The following is a 23,912-nucleotide window of genomic DNA, read 5'->3' as shown; positions in this document are numbered from 1 at the left end:
CTCCGAAAGGGACCGAGGGACCCACCACCGAATTGCCACCAAAGAGTCCAACATGCCACCCCTTCCTCTTGGCCACCCCAAGCTCCTGCTTGCTGAGCTGGTGCCTGGAGCTGGCCCTGCCTGTCCCACAGCGGAGAATGGGGACAAGGGGAGCCAATTACAACTGCCATGAGACACTACAATGACTATTCTCAGCCAAAATCTTTCAGTTTAGAGTTTGATGAAAACTCCTAATTTCCCATAATTTTTTTTGATGAAAACAAATGGACAATTTCCATGGGGACAAAAAATCAGACCAGCTCTACTGGCCACTCCAATCTGTGTACTAGCCTCGGAGTGAAACACATTGCATGCCCAATGGGGGAGAGACCTCAGAAAACAGAGAGATTTCTGGAGCTCAAGGGTAGAAAGAAAGAGAGAAGAGACCATTTTTAACCCTCCTTCCCTACTGTTACTCTGCATTTGCCATCACCATTGGTAGTGGTAATGGTATGTCTGCTTAATGTTTGTCAAGGACAGCATTAGGTGCAGTGTGGTGCAGCAGCAGCAATATATCTCTGGGCTAATACATTCCCTTGACCAATATCCCTGTCTAATTAGGATGAAAAGGGAGATGGATTATCTGATGAAGACATACGTGCTGAGGTGGACACTTTCATGTTTGGGGGTCATGATACCACAGCCAGCGGGATCTGTTGGACCTTATACTGCCTAGCCATGTACCCAGAGCACCAGCAGAAATGCAGAGAAGAGATACGGGAGCTTCTGGGCGACCGGGAGACCATTCAGTGGTGAGCGCTCATATCTTATTTCATGTTATTTCCTCTCAAGATTATGTCTGGTGAATTAAGATATTCTTGAGCATTGGAAACTAAGAAGTCCCTGAAACTCAGGGCATCAGGCAGTGTGGTATATTGCCCTGATATTTAGTTGATCCAAAGCCCAGTGGTAGTCAGAGGGAGTCTTGACAATGACTCAAGTGGTCTTTGAATCAGAGTTTTGAACAGGATTTTCATTGTCTTTAACATGGATGCCTGCAAGAACATTTCATGTTTTGTGTGTAAATGGAGACTGTCAAATAGCTGAAGGTTCAGCTAGGTCTGTCTTACTTACATATTTAGAAATCCAACTCCCCATATTAAACATAGATACTAACTTTGTGGGCCCCACAGTTTTAAAAAAGTTTCACTCTCTTATTCTCCATTGTCTTACTTTTAAGGGGCATTCAGTTAACAAACGCTAATCCCACAGCTGTGCCTGACATCACTGATGAGACTGACATAAACAAGCGAGTTAATGGCGACATATGTGACTTTCAGATCCATTAAAAATAAGCGGATGCTACCCCTGGAAATCTGTGCTGAAAAGTTGTCATAAAAATCTACCAGCGTGAGTGCAAAATTATATCTCCTGCCATCCAGCCCCCTAATCTAGATAATTAAGTAGCCCTTGTCACTGTAACATGTATGAGAACCTTGGATGATAATGAGAAAATTAAACAATATTTTACGTGTCCATCAAAAACTGTAGCGGTCAAAGGCAAGCTGGACTTTGCAATGCTGTTTTAATTAGGGTCACTCTCAGATTAAACCACTTGGACTGAGCTGGGAGTAGATTTCAATCATGTTCTGTGAATATTCAAATGGTTTAATGAGTTCCCATGGGACTCCTTGCATTCTGTCCCTTTGGCTTTCTGAAAATGTTCAAGCGATTAGGTATTATTGGCATGGATTTTTGTGGGAAACAAATTTCAAATCCATGTGGATGAATATTTGTAGGAACCAAATTTAAATGCGCCTAGACAAAGGTTCCTGTTGGTAATTCTTGTGCCCTCGTTCAACCAGGCAACTTTGTACTATATAACCTATCTGACTAATCACAACTAAGCCACATGACTTACATTTCTAATAGAAAGTGCTAGAACCTTTCAGCAAACTGTTTGCAATCAGTCACAACCCACAGAGTAAAAATATAATATTCCATGAGCCAGGGCTGGCTTTATGACCCATGGGGCCCGATTTGAATACTTGGCAGTGGTCCAGGGGTCTTCGGTGGCACTTCGGCGGTGGAGGGTCCACTCCAGGTCTTCTGCAGCACTGAAGAACCCCCTGCCGCCAAAATGCTGCCAAAGACCCCCTTCAGCGTGGGGCCCTCTTCAGCGTGGGGCCTGATTCCGGGAATTGGTGGAATTGGCGTAAAGCCGGCCCTGCCATGAGCAGAAAAAAAGGAGGCTGAATACGTTGGGTCATTTTTCACTTTGGTTTCTTTACTCACCTCAAATGCTTATCTATACAGCTTTGTACACTCTTCAGGGCAATGTTCTCCAATCTTTTTACACACAAGATCACTTTCTGAATTTAAGTGCAACCCAGGATCTACCCCGCCCCTTCCCCGAAGCCCCGCCTCGCTCACTCCAGCCATTCTCCCACTCTCCGTTGCTCTTCCCACCCTCACTCACTTTCACCAGACTGTGGCAGGGCATTGGAGTTCAGGAGGGCGTGCAGGTTCTGGGCTGGGCAGGGCCGCCCAGAGGTGGGGGAAAGTGGGGCAATTTGCCCCCGGCCCTGCAGGGCCCCCCATGAAAATATAGTATCCTATAGTATTGCAACTTATTTTATGGAAGGGGCCCCTGAAATTGCTTTGCCCCAGGCCCCCTGAATTCTCTGGGCAGCCGTGGAGCTGGGGCTGAGGGGTTTGGCATGGGAGAGGGGGTACAGGGTGCTGGGTCAGAGCTGGGTCAGAGCTGGGTCAGGGTTTGGAGTATAGGAGGGAGCATGGGGTGCAGGAGGGGGTTCGGGGTGCAGGAGGGGGTATGGAGTGCTGGCTCTGGGAGGAGATCACGGCTGGGGCAGGGGGTTGGGGTGCAGGAGGAGGTAAGGGGTGCAGGAGAGGGTATGGGATGCTGGCTCCGGGAGGAGGTTCAGGGCTGGGAGTTGGGATTTGCATAAATAATCATAAAAATGAATGACAGCTTTTGTTGGCTGTGTAGCCACGCAGCCTTTCCCCCCCAAAACCTGTCCTTTCAGAAACTGGGGAGGTGTGCAAAGGAATGCAGGTAGAGAGCGTGCAGACAGGCCTGGATTATAAATGTAGGTCAATTGCTTTATGTTTCAGAAGGAAACTGTTTGCCCAATCCTGCAAACACTTGTGAGTAAGCCAGCAGTGGATGCAGGCTGGTACCCTCCGGTACGCCGTACCAGCAAGCTATTTACAGGGGCGGCTCCAGGCACCAGCACACCAAGTGTGTGCCTGGGGCGGCAAGCCATGGGGGAGCATTCTGTCAGTCGCCAGGAGGGCAGCAGGCAGGTTGCCTTCAGTGGCATGCCTGCGGAGGGTCTTCTGGTCCCGCGGTTTCGGCAGATCTCCTGCAGGTGTGCTGCTGAATCCGTGGGACCGGAGACCTCCTGCAGGCAAGCCGCTGAAGGCAGCCTGCCTGCCGTGCTTGTGGCAGCAAAATACCTAGAGCCGCCCCTGCTATTTATAGCCAGTACGGAGTACTGGAAAGACACAGCAGCAGCAGGAGGAGGAGGAGAGGGCTGGGGGACAGGGCTGGGGGTTTTGCTCCTTTCCCCACTGCCCTTTCCAGAAGGGAAAGGAGCAGAACCCCCAGCCCCGCCCCCTGCCCTTCCACGGATTGGACACACTGAACTCATTGGAAAAGCAGAAGAGTTACAGAACTAGGCAAAACTAACAAACAAAACAAGCTCAGGGGTATGACTCCATGGCCACAAATTGAAAGAGAAGGAATAGTTCAGAAAGACTTCATTAAGCAAAGCCACTGAGGTCCCCATAGTGCCATTAGCCAAGCAACTGCCATTCTTATAAACTGAGGTGGCCAAACTGACCGACCTTCCGAGACACACACCATAATCTTCAGCCGTTCAAGAGCTGCAATACATCCATAGCCTGGTAGATGGAGAATGGGGGGTGGGGCTCCATGAGCTGTATGTGGCTCGTGAACCATGGTTTGGCCATGCCGGTTATATACATCATTACGACTAGGGTAAGTCTTCATTACAGAGTTATCCCGGGCTACAGCCTGGGTGTTATTCTACCCTCTCTCTGGTTCACACTGCAGAACCTCTAACCTAGGCTTGAGGATACTCTGAGCCTGAGCTAGCAGGCACAGCTGAGGGTATAAACATCATTTTGCTGCAGGTTGGCTTGATCACCCACCTACTGTTCAGTGAGAACACAGAGTAGTCAAGCATAGGTGCCATAAATCCTCTAATCCTATCCCCCCCGAATCACCAGACTCACTTTCTGCTGCTTTCATCACGGGGGATGGGGAGGGGAAATTAAACTGTATTTTACAGGCTTATAAAATAGAATAAAAGGAGAGAAGTTGTCAGTGTAAAAGCCAGCTAAGCGGGTCTAATGAAAATGATCGTTTTAGGCAGAACAATACGGTCAGCAGTTCACCCTGGACACTAGGCGCAGGTTTTTTATGCAACCTGCAGCATGGATTCTCAGCATGGATATTGCCTGCCTGTATTATTGCATCGAGAAGGAGGGTGTCACTCAATTTCTCTTGCTTGCAGGGATGACCTGGGTAAGATGCCTAACACCACAATGTGCATCAAGGAGAGTATGCGCATTTTCCCTCCAGTGCCCTTTGTGGGCCGCCAGCTTAGCAAACCCATCACGTTCCATGATGGGCGTTATTTACCAGAAGGTCGGTATACTCCCTTTCCCCTTTCTGGAGTTGCACCCTGTCTTGCTGGTTGTTGGGAGCTAGAAATTGCTTCCACAGCCCTCCATTAAGCCTCACCAAGTCCGGGCTTACTAAATGGGCCATGTAGAATCCTGAAGTTATTTGGTCTCAAAGTGGCCTCTGTTGGGTCACATAGCCCATCTGCCTTCATTATTGCTGCATCTGAGCCTATTATCCCTAGTAGATGAATCTAAGGACTAGCCTTAGCCTTGAATGCCTTCTCCAGTCATGGTGATCTCACCACGTTCATTGCAAGACTTTCTAGGCTTCCCCTCTCCTCTCCTTCCCTGTAACACTGTGGTTGGGACCTGTTGGGAAGGTGAAAAGAGAATATGTCCATGAACTTCTCATGCTGCCGACTTCCACAGATTCTTCCCCTTTCTTTCCTCCAGGCATAGAGTACTGCAGTGGTGGGGCTGAAATCGTCCTTCTAGAGCTGTACAGGGAATGAGGGGGACAAAAATGTTCCTCTGGTGCTAAGCAGGGTTGGAGATGATCATGGTGATGGTGTAGTACAGTCTTCCTAGTTCCCAACTGCCCCAGGGGGAAATCTCTGTGCCAGCAGATCTGTCCACCCCCAATGACTGATGCAAAATGAAGCTTCTGCAGTTGATTCTCAGCTATGGAGTCCCACCCACCTTCTCACTTCCCCTTCTGTGGAGATGGGGAGACGTAACAGGGGTGCAGGGCCTCCCTGGTGTTGTCCCCAGGAGTCCCAAGGGATGTGTAGACTCTGCAGTCTGGACACTGGATGGAGCATGGGTGATACGTTGCCCACGTGATTCCAGTTGAGATCCACAGCCATAGAGTGAGGCTGAGCTGTGGAGGTCCAGCTGGTTTCATGTCACAGAACCCAACTAGGGAAGAATCAGATATTATTATTGCTCTTCTCACCAAAGTTCAGGGGGAGAGCTGTAATACTTTCCCACTGAGCAACTGCACTGGGATAGGTGGCCTGAAAATGGGGGTGATAAAAATGCTAGCTACTGTGGTTGTAAGAATGCTTAGCCTCTCACAGAACATAGCTTAAGCAGAGAAGCTATGTCAATGACCTGTCTTTTTCTTGAGCTTTTTATCTCTTCTGTTGCTTTGCAGGCACTTTGGTTGGAATAAACATCTATCTTATACACAGGGACCCCAGCTTATGGAAAGATCCTGAGGTATGGTACTTTTCTGTCTTTATAATAATAACCTGTTTCCTGCAGCTACTGTCTTGGGGTAATGACCGGGGGACCCCAGTCCTGGATCAGGTCCCCATTGTGTTACGTGATGTATAAACACAGAGCAAGATCTTGGCCCTTGCCCCATAGAGATTACAGCCTAAATAGCTAAGACAGAGAAAAGATGAAAGGGGGCAAAAAAGAAAGGGGAAATGACTAGCCAACAGTCACACAGCATTTCAGGACATTGAATCCAGGTCGCCTGACTGCCAGGGCCACATCCTTATCCAATGTATCATGGTACCACCTATTCAAAGGATGTAATATAGCTCCCTGCCACACTTGGCTCTGTTGTGGCCCTCTGGTTGGAGACACATCTAATTTACAATTCTATAATCTCACTGATGCAACACAGTGAGGCTAACATTCAGCAAGCACCAGGAATATGAGAAATCAGCCACTCATCTAAACAGGAGTGCTACAGTGATGTTATCTCTTCTGAGTTATCAAACACTTTCATTACAGGTATTTGATCCTATGAGGTTTTCGCCGGAGAACTCCTCCAAGAGACACTCCCATGCTTTCATGCCTTTTTCAGCTGGAGCAAGGTGGGGCATAGTATTAGTATTTGTGTCTAGTTAGTGCCAGAAACCTACGCAGCGCTTTATAAACCTGGAGTCAGTGCTGCCAAGAGCTCAGGCCTGGATCCAGATGGGAGTTTTGCCACCGACTCCAACAGGAGCAGGATGAGGCCCTACGGCAGACAGGGAAAAGGGAGAGAAGATACTTAAAGGCAACAGAAGGGAACATGGCATAGAGAGATCATCGGCCAGGAAGACAAGGCAGAGTGGATTCCTGGGGAAGTGAGTTTTAAGGAGGCATTTGAAAGGGGAGAGTGCACTAGGTAGACAGGAAATAGGAGATTGTTCCATGTACAGAGAACAATGTAAAGTGAATCCAAGAATGGGAGACAAAAGAGGGTACGTCTACACTACCCATCGGATCGGCAGGTAGTGGTCGATCCATCGGGGATCGATTTATCATGTCTCATCTAGAGGCGATAAATTGATCCCCGAACGCACTGCCTGTCGACTCCGGAACTCCACCACTGCGAGAGGCAGAAGCGGAGTCAACGGGCAAACCCGTACCAGCTGTGGACTGTTTAGAGCTTTGCTTTTCAACTGTCTCTGTGATCACAGGCTTACAGCAGCACAGCAAAATAGACAGTCTCGGCCAGCTAAGCCACTCTTATTAGACAGGAGGAAAAAGGAAAGGAATAGGAAAGAGAAGAAACAAGGCAGGGAAGGACAAAATCTCACATCCCTGGTGGTGGTTGGGATCTAGCCTGAGCCAATGGAGCTGGCGATGTCATCTGAGTCTCAGTCTGCTCAGGATGAGGATGACAAAGGCCAACAAGTAGTTCCCAGGGTCCCAGGAGGTGGTGGTGGTGGCTGCCCTGATGGCAAAGCTCGCCCCTTTTGGTTTACCTGTCCCCAAGCAGCGGCTCTCAGACAGATTTTTTTTCTTTAAAAGAAAAGGGAGTTTTGAGCAGAATATTTTGTCCTCATTCCTGCATTCACCAGTTAGGCCTAATTTCCAAAACAACAGTTTTGGTCCTTTGATTTCCAGTCCCGCACTTCTCTTGTTTTCCAGACATGGTCTAAACACATTCCCTGAATTAGATCAGGAGGTCTTTTGTTTGGACTAATTTAGTTTGTTTCCCCTTTGCACCTTTCCCCATCGACACTGGTTGTTATAGATTATTATGACACTTTATGGACTTTCACTCACTTGTCACAGCTGGGCTTACAATTAGGGTATATCCACAGACCCAAATATCATACCTCCTTTCTGAAGAGCCACCTGCTACACCTGGGGATTGCTGGCAGCATGGCATAGGGGACACTAGGACAGTTTTATGGCTGCACAGAAATTTCTCCCATGGTGGGCTCCCTAGAAGTTCATGGGCTAGATCCCCGAGCTGGCGTAAATCAATCAGTGAGAGCCATTGAGTTCCCTTGACTTAATCATTCTGTAAATAATCTTAGTTACAAAAAAGGCACAAAATCTGCCTCACCCAGACACTGACTAACACAAGTTAGAGTGTTTTCTTCTCACACTTGACATAATATTAAACCGTACACTTTAAAATTACAGACATAGCTGGAGGCAAAGGGGTTTTGTCATTTGAAGCTCAGTAAACAAACTCTAAGGGCTTGTCTACATCACAAAGTTGCAGCGCTGGTGAGGGGGTTACAGCACTGCAACTTAGGAGGTGTACACATCTGCAGGGCATCACCAGCTCTGCAACTCCCTGTTTGCAGCGCTGGCCGTACTCCCGTTTTGTCTTGGGTGTAGAGGATCCAGCGCTGGTGATCCAGTGCTGGTAATCAAGTGTAGACACTTACCAGCACTTTTCTTGACCTCCGTGGAATAAGCAGGTATACCAGCATACCTGAGGATACCTCCCTGGTAATCAAGCAGGTCTCCTTCCCCGCGGTTTGCTCCGGTGTTCTCCGAATCCCCCCCCAAGCGGGTCTCCTTCCCCACGGTTTGCAGGGGGGTTCGGGGAACGCGAGATCAAACCGCGGGGAAGCAGGTCTCCTTCCCCGTGGTTTGCTCTCGCGTTCCCCGAACCCCCGTGCAAGCAGATCTCCTTCCCTGCGGTTTGCTCTCGCGTTCCCCGAACCCCCCTGCAAGCAGGTCTCCTTCCCCGCGGTTTGCTCTCGCGTTCCCCGAACCCCCGTGCAAGCAGGTCTCCTTCCCTGCGGTGTGCTCTCGCGTTCCCCGAACCCCCGTGCAAGCAGGTCTCCTTCCCTGCGGTTTGCTCTCGCGTTTCCCGAACCCCCCTGCAAGCAGGTCTCCTTCCCCGCGGTTTGCTCTCGCGTTCCCCGAACCCCCGTGCAAGCAGGTCTCCTTCCCCACGGTTTGCAGGGGGGTTCGGGGAATGCGAGAGCAAACTGCGGGGAAGGAGACCTGCTTGCACGGGGGTTCGGGGAACACTGGAGCAACCCGGGGAAGGAGACCTGCTTCTCCGCGGATTGCTCTCGCGTTCCCCGAACCCCCCTTGAAGCCGCCCAACAGCGCTGCAGTGTGTCCACATCTAACACCACTTGCAGCGCTAGTTGCTGTAAGTGTGGCCACTCTGCAGCGCTGGCCCTATACAGCTCTACTAATACAGCTGTAACAACCAGCGCTGCAAAATTGTAGATGTAGACATACCCTGAGTAAAGCTATTTGATTCTTTCCTAATTCAGCTTCTGAAAGACGCCTCCAGCAGGTGATAAGTGACTCCACCTTCCCAACACAATAAGGAGAAATCCAACTAGGGAAAACCTACTGTGCTTTTCCATATCATGTACACATTATTACACGGTTATGCTGCCCTTCCTGGCTCTGCTGAGAATATCAGGGATTATACAGCCAGACATGGAACATGATCTTACCTATTCATTACAATCTGATTTAGGATACCAGAGGCATCATTTGCCACTGTGCTACTGCTGTTTTATTCCAACATCAGTCTGTTGAAATCAAGGGCATTTCACCAGCACTAAGTAGGAGTCATGGAGCAGTGAATCAGGCTCTAATTATTCAAGATCACATTCTGATTGGTCATATCGGCCTTTATCATGAGGTTAAGATAAGCCGGAAGAATGGCTGGGGGGAGCGGGGGAGATACAGTTGCAGTCGGCAAGGTCTTCCTCAAGGCATAATATTTATAGCAAAAAGGCAAATTAAGGTAATTTAAGTGAAAAAAGGAAATAGCGAGCTCCCCAGCTCGGGAATCAATCCAGTCCTGTGACCCTGCGTATGGAACCTGTTCCTGCCAAAAACATTCGCTCTCCTCTCTGTCTCCCAGGCAACAATTTATAACCCTGTCCCTAAGCACCTGTGGAGAGACAGGGGGCTGCTGAGCTGAGGTTAACCCCTTATTTGCCAAGGATCAGATTCAGCCGTGTGCACACGGTCATAATCACCAACTCCCAAGGATGTCTGGCTGTGAGCTCATCACCCACACAGAAAGGAAAGCCCACATACCTGTGACATACAGAGGGTGGGGTAATAAAGAGAAGGGGATGAGCAGTGCTGTCCAGTGGGGCAGCTTCTTTTCAAATCAGCCCAGCTGCCTGTAGAGATTTGCTGGCTGTGAGAGGGAGAAAGGCGGTGGGTGGGTGGGATGGGACATGGGTGGGGTTGACCACTATAATTTCTCCATTGGTTTCAATTTAAAGAGACATGCCACCTTTTCTTCTCCAGTCTATGGCGCTTAGCAGTATTTGAAAGGCAGCAAGATTACATCAGAGTTTTCCTTCAAGTGAGAAGGTGAATTGAGAGCTGTTAAGTACATGTTTATGTTTTAAAGCAAATAACCGGGATATGGGGTAGAGAGAGAGGGGGAAAACAAGAGTATAGAAAATGCCAAACATGAGGCCAGCTGTTCCTTCCGGCAGCATGCAAGAAACGTTAAAATAATCATTTAGAAGTGCATTAATTGTACCCAGTCCTCATCGACTCATAGACTTCAAGGCCAGAAGAGACCTTCATGATCATCTAGTCTGGCCTCCTGCACATTGCAGGCACAGAACCTCACCCACTCACTCCTGCAGTAAACCCCAAACCTCTAGCTGAGTTACTGAAGTCCTTAAATCTTGATTTAAAGTCTTAAATTACAGAGACTCCACCCTTTACTCTAGTTCAAGCCAGCAAGTGGCCCATTCCCCATGATGCAGGGGAATGTGAAACCCTCTGAGGGTCTTCATCGATCTGACCTGGGAGAAAATACCTTCCCCGACCCCAGATATGGAGATCAGTTAGACCCTGGGCACGTGGGTGAGAGCAACCAGCCAGACACCTGGGAAAGAATTATCTGCAGTAACTCAGAGCCCTCCTCATTTTGTGTCCCATCTCCAGCCATTGGAGATATTTGCTAATAGCAGTTGTGGTTGGGCCATATGCATTGTAAGCAATCTCATCATATCATTCCCTCCACAAACTTATCAAGCTCAGTCTTTAAACAAATTAGGTTTCTTGCCCCCACAACTTCCCATGGAAGGCTGTTCCAGAACTTCATTTCTCTGATGGTTAGACACCTTCCATCTAATTTCAAGCCTAAACTTGTTAATAATATATATATATATATATATATATATATATATATATATATATATATATATATATATATATATATATATATATATATATATATATATATATATATATATATATATATATATATATAATGGCCAGTTTATATCCATTGTTGTGCAAGTATTGGCCCTTACCTTAACTCCCCTCCCTCAATGATGTTTGTCCCTCTGATGTATTTATACAGAGCAATATCTCCCCTCAGCCCTCCTTTCGTTAGGCTAAATAAGCCAAGCTCCTTAAGTCTCCTCTTATAAGTTCTCCATTCCTCTCATCAATTTAGTAGCTCCGCTCTGTATCTGTTCCAGTTTGACTTAATCTTTCTTAAACACGGGAGATAAGAATTGCACACAGTATTCCAGATGAGGTCTCACCAATGCCTTGGATAATGGTATTAACACTTCCCTATCTCTACTGAAAATATCTTGCTAAACGCACCCTAGGATTGCATTAGCTTTTTTCACAGCCACATCATATTGGTGGCTTATAATCATCCCATGATCAACCAATATGCTCAGATCTTTTTTTCCTCTGCTGCTTTCAACTGGTAAATGTGCAGCTTATAGCAAAAAATCTTGTTGGTAGTCCCTAAATGCTTGACCATGCACTTTGCCCTATTTTATTTCATCCCATTTCTATTAATTCAATATTCAAGGTCATCCAAATCTTCTTGTATGATATTTTGGTCTTCCTCCATATTGGCAATACCTCCCACCTTTGTGTCATTGGCAAATTTTATTAGCACACTCTCACTTTTTGTGCAAAGGTCATTAATGAAAATGTTAATGAAGATTGGTCCCAAGATTTATCCTTGAGGAACTCCACTAATAACCTCGCTCCAGTCTCACAGTTCACCTTTCAGTATGATCCATTTCAGTCTCTTCCTTAATCAGTCCCTATCCACCTTTCAGTTCTCGTATTAATCCCCATCTTCTCCAATTTTACTAATAATTTCCCATGTGGAACTGTATCATATGCTTTACTATAAGGCAAGCAGATTAGATCTACTGCATTTCCTTTGTCTACAAAATCAGTTATCTTCCCAAAGAAAGAGATCAGGTTAGTCTGACACAATCTATCTTTTTTAAAACCATGTTGTATTTTATCCCAATTACCATTTATCTTGATGTCTTTAATTACTTTCTTTTCAGAATTTGTTCTAAGATCTTGCATACAATTGAGGTCAAACTAATGGGCCTGTAGTTTCCTGAATCACTCCCCCACTAGCCCCTCTTGAGTATAGATACTATATATGCAATTCTCCAGTCACGGGGTATCACTCCCCAATTTATGGATTCACTAAAAATCCTTGCTATTGGGCTTGCAATTGTGTGTGCAATTTTTTTTTAATATTCTTGGGTGGAGATTATCCAGGCCCCCCGTTTGATCCCATTAAACTGTTTGAGTTTGGCTTCCATATTGAATGTGGTAATTTCTACTTCATATCCTTGTTCCCATTAGCCACCCCGCCACTGGACCCAAGTGCCTCATTACCCTGACTAAAAACTGAGAGTATATGTTCATTTCTGTGTTTGACCATACTTAGATTATCTCTTTAATCTCCACCCCATCCTCAGTGCGTAGTGGTCCCCAGTTCATCTTTCCTTGTTTTCTTTTCTATTTACCTGGCTAAAGTACCTTTTACCATTGGTTTTCATTTCCTTTGCGAGGTCGAGCTCAGCTTGGCTTTTGACAGGTCTCACCTTATCCTTCTCTTTCTGAGCTCCATGAGGCAGCTCTCCTTGCTGATCCATTCTGAGTCCTTTATTCAGTTCTTGCACAGATAAACTGTGATAGAAATCAATGGGAGTGGTAAATAAGAAAGGCAAAGAGCTCAGTATTGGACCCATTTATTAAGGAAGGGAGGAGTTTTCTATTTCTTTCTCTGTATTTTCTTGTGTTTTTCTCAATGCACTGCATTCCACGGTGGAAGAGTTTTTGCTCAAGATCCCTGTGATCTCTCCCCATGCCATACAGCCTCAGTTGAGATTGGCAGAGGTGCTCAAATGGGCTCCCCTCGATTTAAACGAGGGTGGGCTGGTGGGAACCCCTTCTTTATGAGGATTCCTGAGCTCTGGGACAGACTTGAAACCCTGGTCCAAGAAAGCTCAAGTCTACTAATCTTCAGAGCATACCGCAAGACATATGTATTTATGTGGGCTCCTGTGAGGTGTGTATGTATATCTTTCTCTTTGAGAGAAATCACTTATGTGGGGGAGAGGGAAGTCAAATGTTCTGGGGGCAATCTCATTGGTCCTATAGCAGAGATGCCTAGAATCTTGGGTAGTTGTCCATTTTTATTTTTTGTATCACTGTAATAATAATTGAACACAGCTTGTTTTTTTACAAAATTTAAAAAGTGAATATATGCAAATATCAAAGAGTCATAGAATAATAAAATTGGAGAAAGGTCAGAAACATTTATCTTAATGCCCTCAGCTTCTTCATATACATGTAAAATGATTGGATCTAAATCAGCTGTTACTACTCAAGAAAGAGATCTTGGAGTCACTATGGATAGTTCTCTGAAAACATCTGCTCAATGTGCAGCGGCAGTCAAAAAACCGAACAGAATATTGTGAATCATTAGGAAAGGGATAGATGATAAGATAGAAAATATCACATTGCGTCTCTATAAATCCATGATACGTCCACATCTTTAATACTGCATGCAGATCTGGTTGCCCCATTGCAAAAAAAAAGATATATTGGAATTGGAAAAGGTACAGAAAAGGGCAACAAAAATGATTAGGGGTATGGAACATCTTCCATGTGAGGAGAGATTAATAAGACTGGGACTTTTCAGCTTTGAAAAGAGATGACTAAAGGGGGATATGATAGAAGTCTATAAAATCATGACTGGTGTGGAGAAAGTAAATAAGAAAATGGTATTTACTCCTTCTCACGACACAAGAACTAGGGGTCACCACATGAAATTAATAGGCAGCAGATTTAAAACAAACAAAAAAGAAGTATTTCTTCACACAATGCAGTCAACCTGTGGAACTCTTTGCCAGAGGATGTTTTGAAGGCCAAGACTACAAAAAGGTTAAAAAAAGAACTAGATAAGTTCATGAAGGATAGGTCCATCAATGGCTACTAGACAGGATGGGCAGGGATCATGTCCTTAATTTCTGTTTGCCAGAAGCTAGGAATGGGCAACAGGGGATGGATCACTTGATCATTATCTGTTCTGTTCATTCCCTCTGAAGCACCTGGCATTGGCCATTGCTAGAAGACAGGATATTGGGCTAGATGGACCACTGGTCTGACCTAGTATGTTCGTTCTTATGTTCTTATGAAAAACAATGGTCCTGCTCTGCAGGGTGCTGTAGCTGAACCATCCTTGGTTTTGCAAAATGACCACCCTAACCAACAAGGTGCTGCACCTGAGTTTGCCCATCCCCGTTACATTACCAATCAGCCATGCCAGCAGTGCCTAGATATTGGTGCATTTCTTGAGTGACGAAGGGCATTTTCCTGTTCTTCAGTCCCTCTTTTCAGAATTACAGTGCTTGAAGGGCTGCATTAGTGGCCAAACAATGCACTCCAGAAGCTACATCCTCCATTGGTGTAAGTCAGCATTTCTCCTTTTTAGTCAATAGAGTGATGTCAATTTACACCAGCATTGACAATATATTGCTCAACTAATATGCGATGGTAACAATTCTCTAGGTTACTTTATAGTCAAGCCATATATATTGACATCACCTACATATAAATGGCAGTACCATCTTCTGGTCTTAGGGCTCCACAAAGGAGGTAGTAAAACCTGATCTAATCTTCTGTTCATGCTAACAGTTCTATGCTGTTTCTTCCTTGTAGCTTTAGAATTCTATATATTCAATGAACAACCATGCTGGAGTCTATGGAAGTTTTGGACTGATCCTAAAATATCAATTAATGAGTTGGATAGTTTAAACCAGTTTGTTTCCTTTCGGCATGAAACACATGGAGGATAAGGAATTGTTGAGCAGCAATTAGCCTATCAACGTATTGGCAAAGAGTGAAAAATAAACTAAATCTTTTAAAGCACTTTCTTTTTGTTGGATTAATGGGATATGAAAGAATCTTAATACGCCTGATTCAAGAGCATTTGAAGTCAATGGAAAGTTTCCCATTGACTTCAAGTGACTTTGGAGCAAGCATCAGGACACTCAGGTTCAATATTCTCACTGGTTCCATCTCTCTCTTCTCAGGAACTGTATTGGGCAGCAGTTTGCCATGATCGAGATGAAAGTGGCCATTGCTTTGTCCCTGCTACGCTTTGAGTTTTCACTCAATCCAGCGAAGATTCCCAGGAAAATACCCCAGATGGTCTTACAGTCCAAGAATGGGATACATGTGCACTTGAAGAAAATCCACTGGCATTAACATTGCGAAATATGGGCAAAATACATAAGAGATTTGTAAGTTATTTGATTATCAAATGCATTAAAAATCCCAACTTTGGGGAAAAAAAGATCCCCCGTCCCTTTGAGCCTGAAAGGTTGCTTGTTGGTCCAGTCAAAGACATATATATATATTTATTCTGAGCCATATGATGTCCTCCATTAAAACTGTATTCCCAAACATTTTCTGGTTACTTTAGTGACAGAGGGACAGAAAAATTAGCTTGATCAGCAAGGGAGAAAAATATGAATCAGATCTTCAGGCCGTGTAAATCAACCTTGTTCCACTGATTTCATCGGAGTTTAGTTCATTGATACCAGCGGGAGATTTAGGCCTATGTTATCAGATGAGATTTGAAAATTTGATCCAGTGGTCACCATTTAAAGCCAACTTCTACAAAAAGGAACTTCATTGTGACCTTAAAGCTTTTATTTCCTTTGCTAGGTACAGAGGGAACCTCTGGTATCTCAGACTCCTCTACGTGGCAACTCTTGGCAAATGATTACTCTTTAATAGGGTAGAAGAGTGGACTCACTGCTGGCATACCCCCTCATGGCTGGAGGTAGTGTTGCAGGCACTCCTTCTCCAGTTCAGTCTCACTCATTCGGGGGTAAACAAAGAGTCCAATAAAATGAACTTAGAGAAACATAACTCTTTGCTCCTAACCAGACTCACTCCTCCACAGACTCTTCGCCCTTCTTGGGCTCTGCAGGCTTGTGCTCCTGCTCTTGTGTGGAATGACTCCCGGAGTTTTCTCTAGTTGTGTTCACAGCATGCACACAGAGAAGTTAGATGAGAACTTAAATACTCATGTTGGAAGGTTGCAATATAACTTTATTTTCGTAGAATTCAGAACCATAATGCAAAACAACCAATAAACAGAGAGACAAAGCAGGCTGCTCCCTAAAACAGAGAAATGCAACTCACTCCACCCTACTCTAGCTCTGTCTGCAGGCAGACTGCTTCAGGCACAGACTGCACACTTCCCACCAGGCCCCATAGCCTGCAAGAAGAACCAGGGACCCCCTTTGAGAATTTAAAGTGATAGATCCCAATTTTAACACACTTTTCAATCCACCACACTCCTCCCCTGTAAATTCCTCAAACACAATTTTAAAAAATCACAAATTTAACTTTAGAGGAAGTTGGTGATTTTGCTGAGGCCAGTGGTGCCTGCCAGGGAGAGAAAGTAACAACTGAACTTTGTCCTATTTGTGTCAACCCCAAAAGAAGCACTATCCCTCTCTCTCTCTTGGCCACCGTCTCCCATGCCTTCTCTTCCTCCTCTGGCCAACAAAAGCTACACCCATCCTTACTAATGTCATAGGCTGCATCCTGTAACAATACTGAGGTTCTTTCTGGTAACAGTGATCACTGGGCCTCTTCATTATCTCCCATTTTACCTCTACCACAGATGTCTCTAGTCCCATATCTGCTTTACAGCTTTCCCCCTACTTCATCCCTCCCATGTGATTTTGCACCAACACTGTCTGCCTTCAGCAGAAAAACCTGGCAGGTTTATGGGGTAGGTTTTTTCACTCTTTGCCATCTTTTGTTGAGTGCTCTCCATAGGTCGGGTCTAGGTAAATCAAATTTAGTACATAACTAGCATTTTAAAAACAAAGCAGCTGGAGTCTTCTGAGTGGCAGGCTGTGGGGTAGACCTATATGAGAGTAGGGAATTTGCAATGCAACGCATCAGGGGACTCCATTCAGTTTTGTCTAGTGCTTGTTTTAATGTCTGCACAACACTCTGTGCCAATCCATGTGATGCTGGGTGGTGGGTAGCTGACCCAAGACGTTTGACTGAATTTTGCTGTGGGAATGTCTGAAGATCCCAGATATAAACTGTGGACTGTTATGTGAAGAGAGTTCATCAGGTAACCCACAAATGGCAAATATTGCAAAGCACATCAGTTGTTTATTACAGAAGAGGTTTTAAATCATGTGCCTCGCCTCTGGCCACCAAGAATAATCATTAACCACTATTACATGTATTTGCTTATCTTTTTCTGCAAAGCCGATGCCCAGTTGCTGCCAGGATGACAGTGTCTCTTCTGGCATGTTCCTATGGCTATAATGGGAGTCGCACTGGCTACTTTCCATTTCTAAATCTTAATCTAAAGCCAGCCACCAGAAACAATTTCTGGCCATCCCTTCCATATCTATTAACCCTTGGTGCCGCTCATGTAATTCCACCAGCATCCCTTTCTGCACACATATTGGCAGTATCACTTGTATTCCCCATAGCAAACAACCCTTCTGCGTGGCTAACAGTTTGCTGAAATAGTAATGGCTACGTTGCTCTTTGGTTATGTGATTTGGCCAGTCTCAAGTGTGGTGCATCATCTTAACCAAAATCATCTTTTTGTCTTGTTTACAGAGCAACTTCCTTAGCTGTAATAGGGAGGTCATCTAGGAAAGAGATTCTGTCCACGGAATTTTCCTCTATATGTTTCCCTGTGTGCAAGGACAAACAGGACAATGCATCTGCATTAGCATGTTTTTCGGATGGTCTATAATATATCCCATCTTAGTAGGCAGCAAAGATCAAAGCCCCCTCTTTGAAGTCTAGTTGCTGTTAGTGGTGGAATGCCTACATCTGGGCCCATTATTTTTACCAGTTTGTAACGAGGGTAAATTTTTTTCCAAAGAGGTACTCATGGAAATTAATAACCCAAGTCTCTTTTTCTATCTGTGAGTATTTTTTCTTGACCTTTGACAATGTCCTGGGAGCAGATGTTATGGGTTTTTCACTCCCATCTTTACAAAGATGTGAAACGAAAACCTCAATTCCTACAGGAGACACATCACAGGCTAGCATTGTGAGAAGCTCCAGATTAAAATGTACCAATAGGCTGGCACGACTTAGTTTCTTTTTTGCTTTCTCCAAAGCCTTATTTTCTTTTTTCTGTCCAAACCCACTTCATATTTCTCCATAACCGGGCAGACATCAGACTGGTTACTGTTGATAAGTTTGGAATTAATCTTCCATAATAGTTTTAACATAGCCTGAAACAATCTAAGCTCTGAGACATTACAAAGCTCAGGGGCATTCTGAATGGCTTTTGTCATCTCTTTTAATAGGTGTACTCCTGCATCTAGAAAATGGCTGGATGAAGTAACCCGGCTTTTTTGAAAAAAAGCACACTTCTCTTTAAAGCCATGATTTTACAAGCTTTTTAGAACCCCCTCTAGGATTTTTAAATGTTCCTCTGACATAGCAGACAAAGATAACACAATCCAAAAGTTGGCAGTGGAAGCTAGACTGGAAATCAGGTGTATCTTTTTAACAGTGAGGGTAATTAATCATCAGAACAATTTACCCAGACTTGTGGTGTGTTCTCCAGCAGCCAATTTTCAAATCAAGATTGGATTTTTTTAAAACAAGATCTGCTGTAGGAATCATTTATGTGAAATTCTCCAACCTGTGTTATCCAAAAGGTCAGACTAGATGATCGGAATGGTCCCTTCTGGCTTGGAATCTATGAATGATGCGTCATCCAAATAACAGGCAACACCATTTACCACCGGCACTAACTAATCCATTATTCTTTGAAACATAACACGGGTACCAGCTATCCCCTAGGATAATATTTCATATCTAAATAGCACCTTATGTGTGTTCATTGCCCACATTTTTTTTAATCTAGCTCCAATGCCATCTGCAGGTCAGCTTGAGACAAGTCTAGTTTGGTAAACGTCACTGCCCCTGTCAGCTCTGCAAATAAATCTTGTGGTTTAGGAACTGGATATTGGTCCAATTCCAGCCAGGGGGATATGGCGCATTTATAGTTCCCACAAACTCTTATGCTGCCATTACCCTTTGGGCTACATGCAAAGTGGTGCATCCTATTTGCTGAACTCCACAGGTGAAATTATTTCCTGCTTTTGCAATTATTCCAGCTGGAGTCAGATGACATAAAATACTCTTGCTGGAAGGTTGCAATGTAACACTTTGTTTCTTAGGATTCAGAATGATACCCCAAAAGAGAGAGAGACAAAGCAGGCACAACGCAACTCACCTCACTCTAGATGGCTCTCTGCAAGTTGCTTACTAAAAGACCCACATCATATGCTTCCCATAGAGCCCCTAGCCTGCAAATAAGACCAGGAAGATCCCACAGAACTTAAAGTGATAGATCACAATTTTAACCTAGGTAAAGAAGCCTAGCTACAACCTCAATAACAAGGTTACAATCTAGCAAGCCCATAACATAATGAAGATATGTCAAAGATGGGTCTGATCCACAGCGTATTGACATCAATGGGAAGTTCTGCTAATGACTTTAATGGCCTTTGGATCAGTTCCTATCTACATAGACCTCCGTGGACTAAACAACCAGTCACAGGCTCTTCTCACTATTGTATTTTGAATGTACCAAATCCTTTAGCCCTTGTGAGGAAATCAAGTACCAAATAAATGTCTGTTGTCTTCCCTATGGACTATTTGAATGTTAATTTCCTGGGAAGTAATCTTCCTTCAGGTGAAGGTCATGCCTTTAGTCAGGACAGAAGGAAAATGAAGATTATGCCAAGTGCCTGTCTGATCTGAATGACAAGTACGGATGATCTTTTTCGCTCTTCAGAGGAAGGACTATCTCTAACAATGTGTTTGTGCAGTGCCTTGCACAATGGCGCCATGGCCTGGCATGGGAAATAAATAACAAGAGCAACAACAATGGTGGAGCATTCCTCCCTTGTAAATTACACAACCTTGTAAATTACACAAGTGAATTAAAGTGGCACAGACTTACTCTTTTAAAAGATGACCAGCTTCAAGACTATGGACCCACAGCACTTTGCATCTCTTTAATTCTGTTACTCCTCCCACTTTCTTTAAGAGACCCAGTAAGGAACTCCCTCATCAAATATATTTTACTCAGGTCAGGCACACTCCTAGTAAAAGCATCCAGGTTTCCCATTGCAATGTGAGATTAAACCCTCTCCCCATCTGTACCTGCAAGAGAACTACTTGGAAGCTTATTTTGCAAGGAGAGATGTCCTTAAAACAATTTTAAAGAAAGGCTAAACAGTACCTATCACAAAATATAATTTAAAGTGCAAGATGTCAGCAAATGGGACATCTGTATCACTTGAATGGTGCTGTGTACAGAAGTGTTTTAAGAATAAGAAGTGTGATATAGCAGCTAAATATTATATATTGAAGAATTCAGTCCATTGTGTATTTGTTAAGACATTGTCAAGTATCAGAGGGGTAGCCGTGTTAGTCTGGATCTGTAAAAGCAGCAAAGAGTTCTGTGGTACCTTATAAACTAACAGACGTATTGGAGCATGAGCTTTCGTGGGTGAATAGCCACTTCGTCGGATGCATGTACATGCATGCTCATGCTCCAATACGTCTGTTAGTCTATAAGGTGCCACAGAACTCTGCTTGTTAAGACATTGTTTCTGACTACTCATTAAAGTATTACTCTTCTCTTTCATTGTGTTAATGAAGCATATTTGCTAAATAGAGGCTTGGGCTGGAGTTTTCAAAGGAACCCAAGTGAGTTAGGCACCCAAATGTCACTGCGTTTCAATGGGAGTTGGGCGCAAAGACCCCAATCTCAGTAGTACAACATCCTGTGATTATCCCCTAAGAAAGCAAGCCATCTCCAGTGACTTCACACTAGCTCTCCAGACTGGGTCCTTGGTTTGCATATCACAGTCCCTCTACAGCTGTTTAATCTGCTAATAAGGAACACAGCATTAGAACTAATTAACATAAACAAGGTGGGAGCTACTTTTCTCTGGTGAAGATACACCACTTTATTTAAACCTACTGCCACCCCACTGAAGTCAAGTATGTGTCGGGGTGGTGTGAGGGAGATGTAGTAGCCAGGCAGACGTTCCCTGAAACTATTCTTTCTGGCCGATCAGGAGACCAATTTCTTATCTAGGCTCATAAAAGAAGTGTGCACTTCCTTGAAAACTAAAACTACCATCCCCAAACTGATGGTTTAGGATTTTAGAAAGATTTAACCATATCCTTAAAAATAGGCCCAAGAAGTGTTTATCCCATGAGCCCCACCACTGGGATCAACTATTCCTGGTTCCTATTCTTTGCTGCACGTGGGATATCTCAACAGGATTATCCAACTGAAGTTACTTTATGGCAGTCAACCTCTGGGTATTTTTGATTTGCTAAAGGGCATGTGAGAAGAACAGGTCCCCAGATGGGAGACTGTTGTTCAAAATGGACTTAATCCACTGAAATAATTTCATTAAATTCAATGGACCCTGAATCAGGGCCCATGTCCTTAAGTTCGATGAGAAGTTAAAAGCTCTAGGGACTTATATAACAGCACCTATAGATTGTTTTGCAGGTTGCAGGAGCAATATCACAACTATATAGCTGACCAAAACCAGAATTTGAGATTTTGAAATGTCACATGTCTCAAACCTGGGCAAAAAGTCAAAAATCTCAGAATTTTTCATAAAATGAAATATTCTGCAACATTTTGTTTTAACCTTATAATTTTTGACATATATATTACAGAAGTCAAAACATTTAGACTTTTGTATTATAAATAATAATATAACAAAAGTCACAACAAAACATTTCAATACACACCGACAGAATTGATATGTTCCTCTGAACCACTTCCATTTAATTGTACCAGCATTTTGATGGAAAATTATTCCACTGGAAAAATTGTTGACTAGCTCTAGTTGCTAATAACTTGTGCGGTGGGAATACATTTCTAGTTATGTAGTTGCCATGGGCTTTTGTGGGTAGAAATGTGTTTCCCAGAATTCAAGAACAGTATAGCAGACTTTCACTGATGTGTGGTGTATTGTTTTGGAGCATCAGACTCCTTCCCTCCTTATTGATGTTCCTTCCAGGAAGGGCTTTTCCTACTCTTTCAACCCAGGAAAAGTTCTTATAATTTGTCAGCAGAGTACTGCAGGGCACCAATGGACATGGGGCTGGCTGCAGATAGGGGCATGGGGCAGGGCTAGCTGGAGGCAGGGAGTGTGACATGGGCTGGCTGCAACAGGGGCTGGCTGCGGGCAGGTGGTGCAGACAGTGGCTGGCTGCGGGCAGGGGCTGGGTGTGGGCATGCGGTGGCTGCGGGTAGGGGGTGTGGCAGAGGTTGGCTACAGGCAGGGGGTGGTTGTGGACAGGGGGAGGCTGCGGGGAAGGGGGAGGCTGTGGGGAAGGGGTGTGGGCAGGGGGGCTGTGGGCAGGGGGTGCAGATAGGGTTGGCTGTGGAAGGGGGCAGGGGCTGTCTGCGGGCGGGGGGAGCAGATGGGGGCTGGCTGTGGGCAGGGGGTGCAGACGGGGGCTGGCTGTGGGCAGGAGGGGCTGTGGGCAGGGGGTGCAGACGGGGGGGTCTGCGGGCAGGGGTGAAGGCAGAGGCTGGCTGTGGATGGGGGCGCTGTGCGAGCAGACGGGGGGGCTGTGGCAGGGAGCAGGGGCTGGCAGGGGGTGCAGACGGGGGCTGGCTGTGGGCAGAGGGGGCTGTGGGGGGGGCGTGCAGAAGGAGGTGGCTGTGGGCAGGGGTGCAGATGGGGGCTGGCTGTGGGCGGGGGGTGCAGACGGGGGCTGGCTGCGGGCAGGGGGTGGCTGTGGGCAGGGGGAGCAGACGGGGGCTGGCTGTGGGCAGGGGGTGCAGATGGGGGGTGGCTGTGTCAGGGGCTGTGGGCAGCGGGTGCACACGGGGGCTGGCTGTGGGCGGCGGGTGCAGGGGCTGTGGGCGGGGGGTGCAGACAGGGGCTGGCTGTGGGTAGCTGGGGCAGGGACTGTGGGCGGGGGTGCAGACGGGGGCTGGCTGTGGGTGGGGGGGCTGTGGGCAGGGGGTGCAGACGGGGGCTGGCTGTGGGCAGGAGGCAGGGGCTGGCTGCGCGCAGGGGGAGCAGACGGGGGCTGGCTGTCAGCGGTGGGTGCAGATGGGGGATGGCTGTGGCACGGGCTGTGGGCGGGGGGTGTAGATGGGGGCTGGCTGTGGGCGGGGGGGCAGGGGCTGTGGGCGGGGGGTGCAGATGGGGACTGGCTATGGGTGGGGGGTGCAGATGGGGGGTGGCTGCGGGTGGGGGGATAGGGTCTGTGGGCGGGGGGTGCAGACGGGGGCTGGCTGTGGGCAGGGGGGGCAGGGGCTGGGGGCAGGGGTGCAGACGGAGGTGGCGGTGGGCAGGGAGGGCTGGGGCTGTGGGCAGGGGGTGCAGACAGGGGTTGGCTGTGGGCAGGGGGGCAGGGTCTGTGGGTGGGGGGTGCAGACGGAGGTGGCAATGGCAGGGGGGGCTGTGGGCGGGGGGTGCAGACGGGGGCTGGCTGTGAGCGGGGGGGCAAGGTCTTTTGGCAGGGCGGCTGTGGGCGGGGGGTGCAGACGGAGGTGACTGTGGGCAGGGGGGCTGTGGGCGGGGGGGGTCTGTGGGCAGAGGGTGCAGACGGAGGTGGCGGTGGGCAGGAGGGGCACGTGCTGTGCGCAGGGGGGCTGTGGGTGGGGGGTGCAGATGGGGGCTGGCTGTGGGCAGGGGGGGCTGTGGGCCAGG

The 23,912-nt window shown here is 46.3% G+C and overlaps 1 protein-coding gene across 1 annotated transcript in view; it reads left to right on the top strand.

The window, feature by feature from the left end:
• LOC115655992 (cytochrome P450 4B1-like) overlaps positions 1–15,396 on the top strand; it is a 47,685-nt gene extending 32,289 nt beyond the window's left edge. The window contains exons 8-12 of the mRNA XM_030572138.1: positions 601–791; positions 4,542–4,675; positions 5,810–5,874; positions 6,400–6,482; positions 15,222–15,396. Coding sequence (XP_030427998.1) covers positions 601–791; positions 4,542–4,675; positions 5,810–5,874; positions 6,400–6,482; positions 15,222–15,396 — 648 coding nt within the window. The remainder of the gene's footprint in view (positions 1–600; positions 792–4,541; positions 4,676–5,809; positions 5,875–6,399; positions 6,483–15,221) is intronic.
• Positions 15,397–23,912: the final 8,516 nt, after the last annotated feature.

Source organism: Gopherus evgoodei, chromosome 8, assembly GCF_007399415.2.
Source record: "Gopherus evgoodei ecotype Sinaloan lineage chromosome 8, rGopEvg1_v1.p, whole genome shotgun sequence".
Taxonomy (NCBI): domain Eukaryota; kingdom Metazoa; phylum Chordata; order Testudines; family Testudinidae; genus Gopherus; species Gopherus evgoodei.
This window is presented reverse-complemented; position numbering and strand designations above follow the sequence as displayed.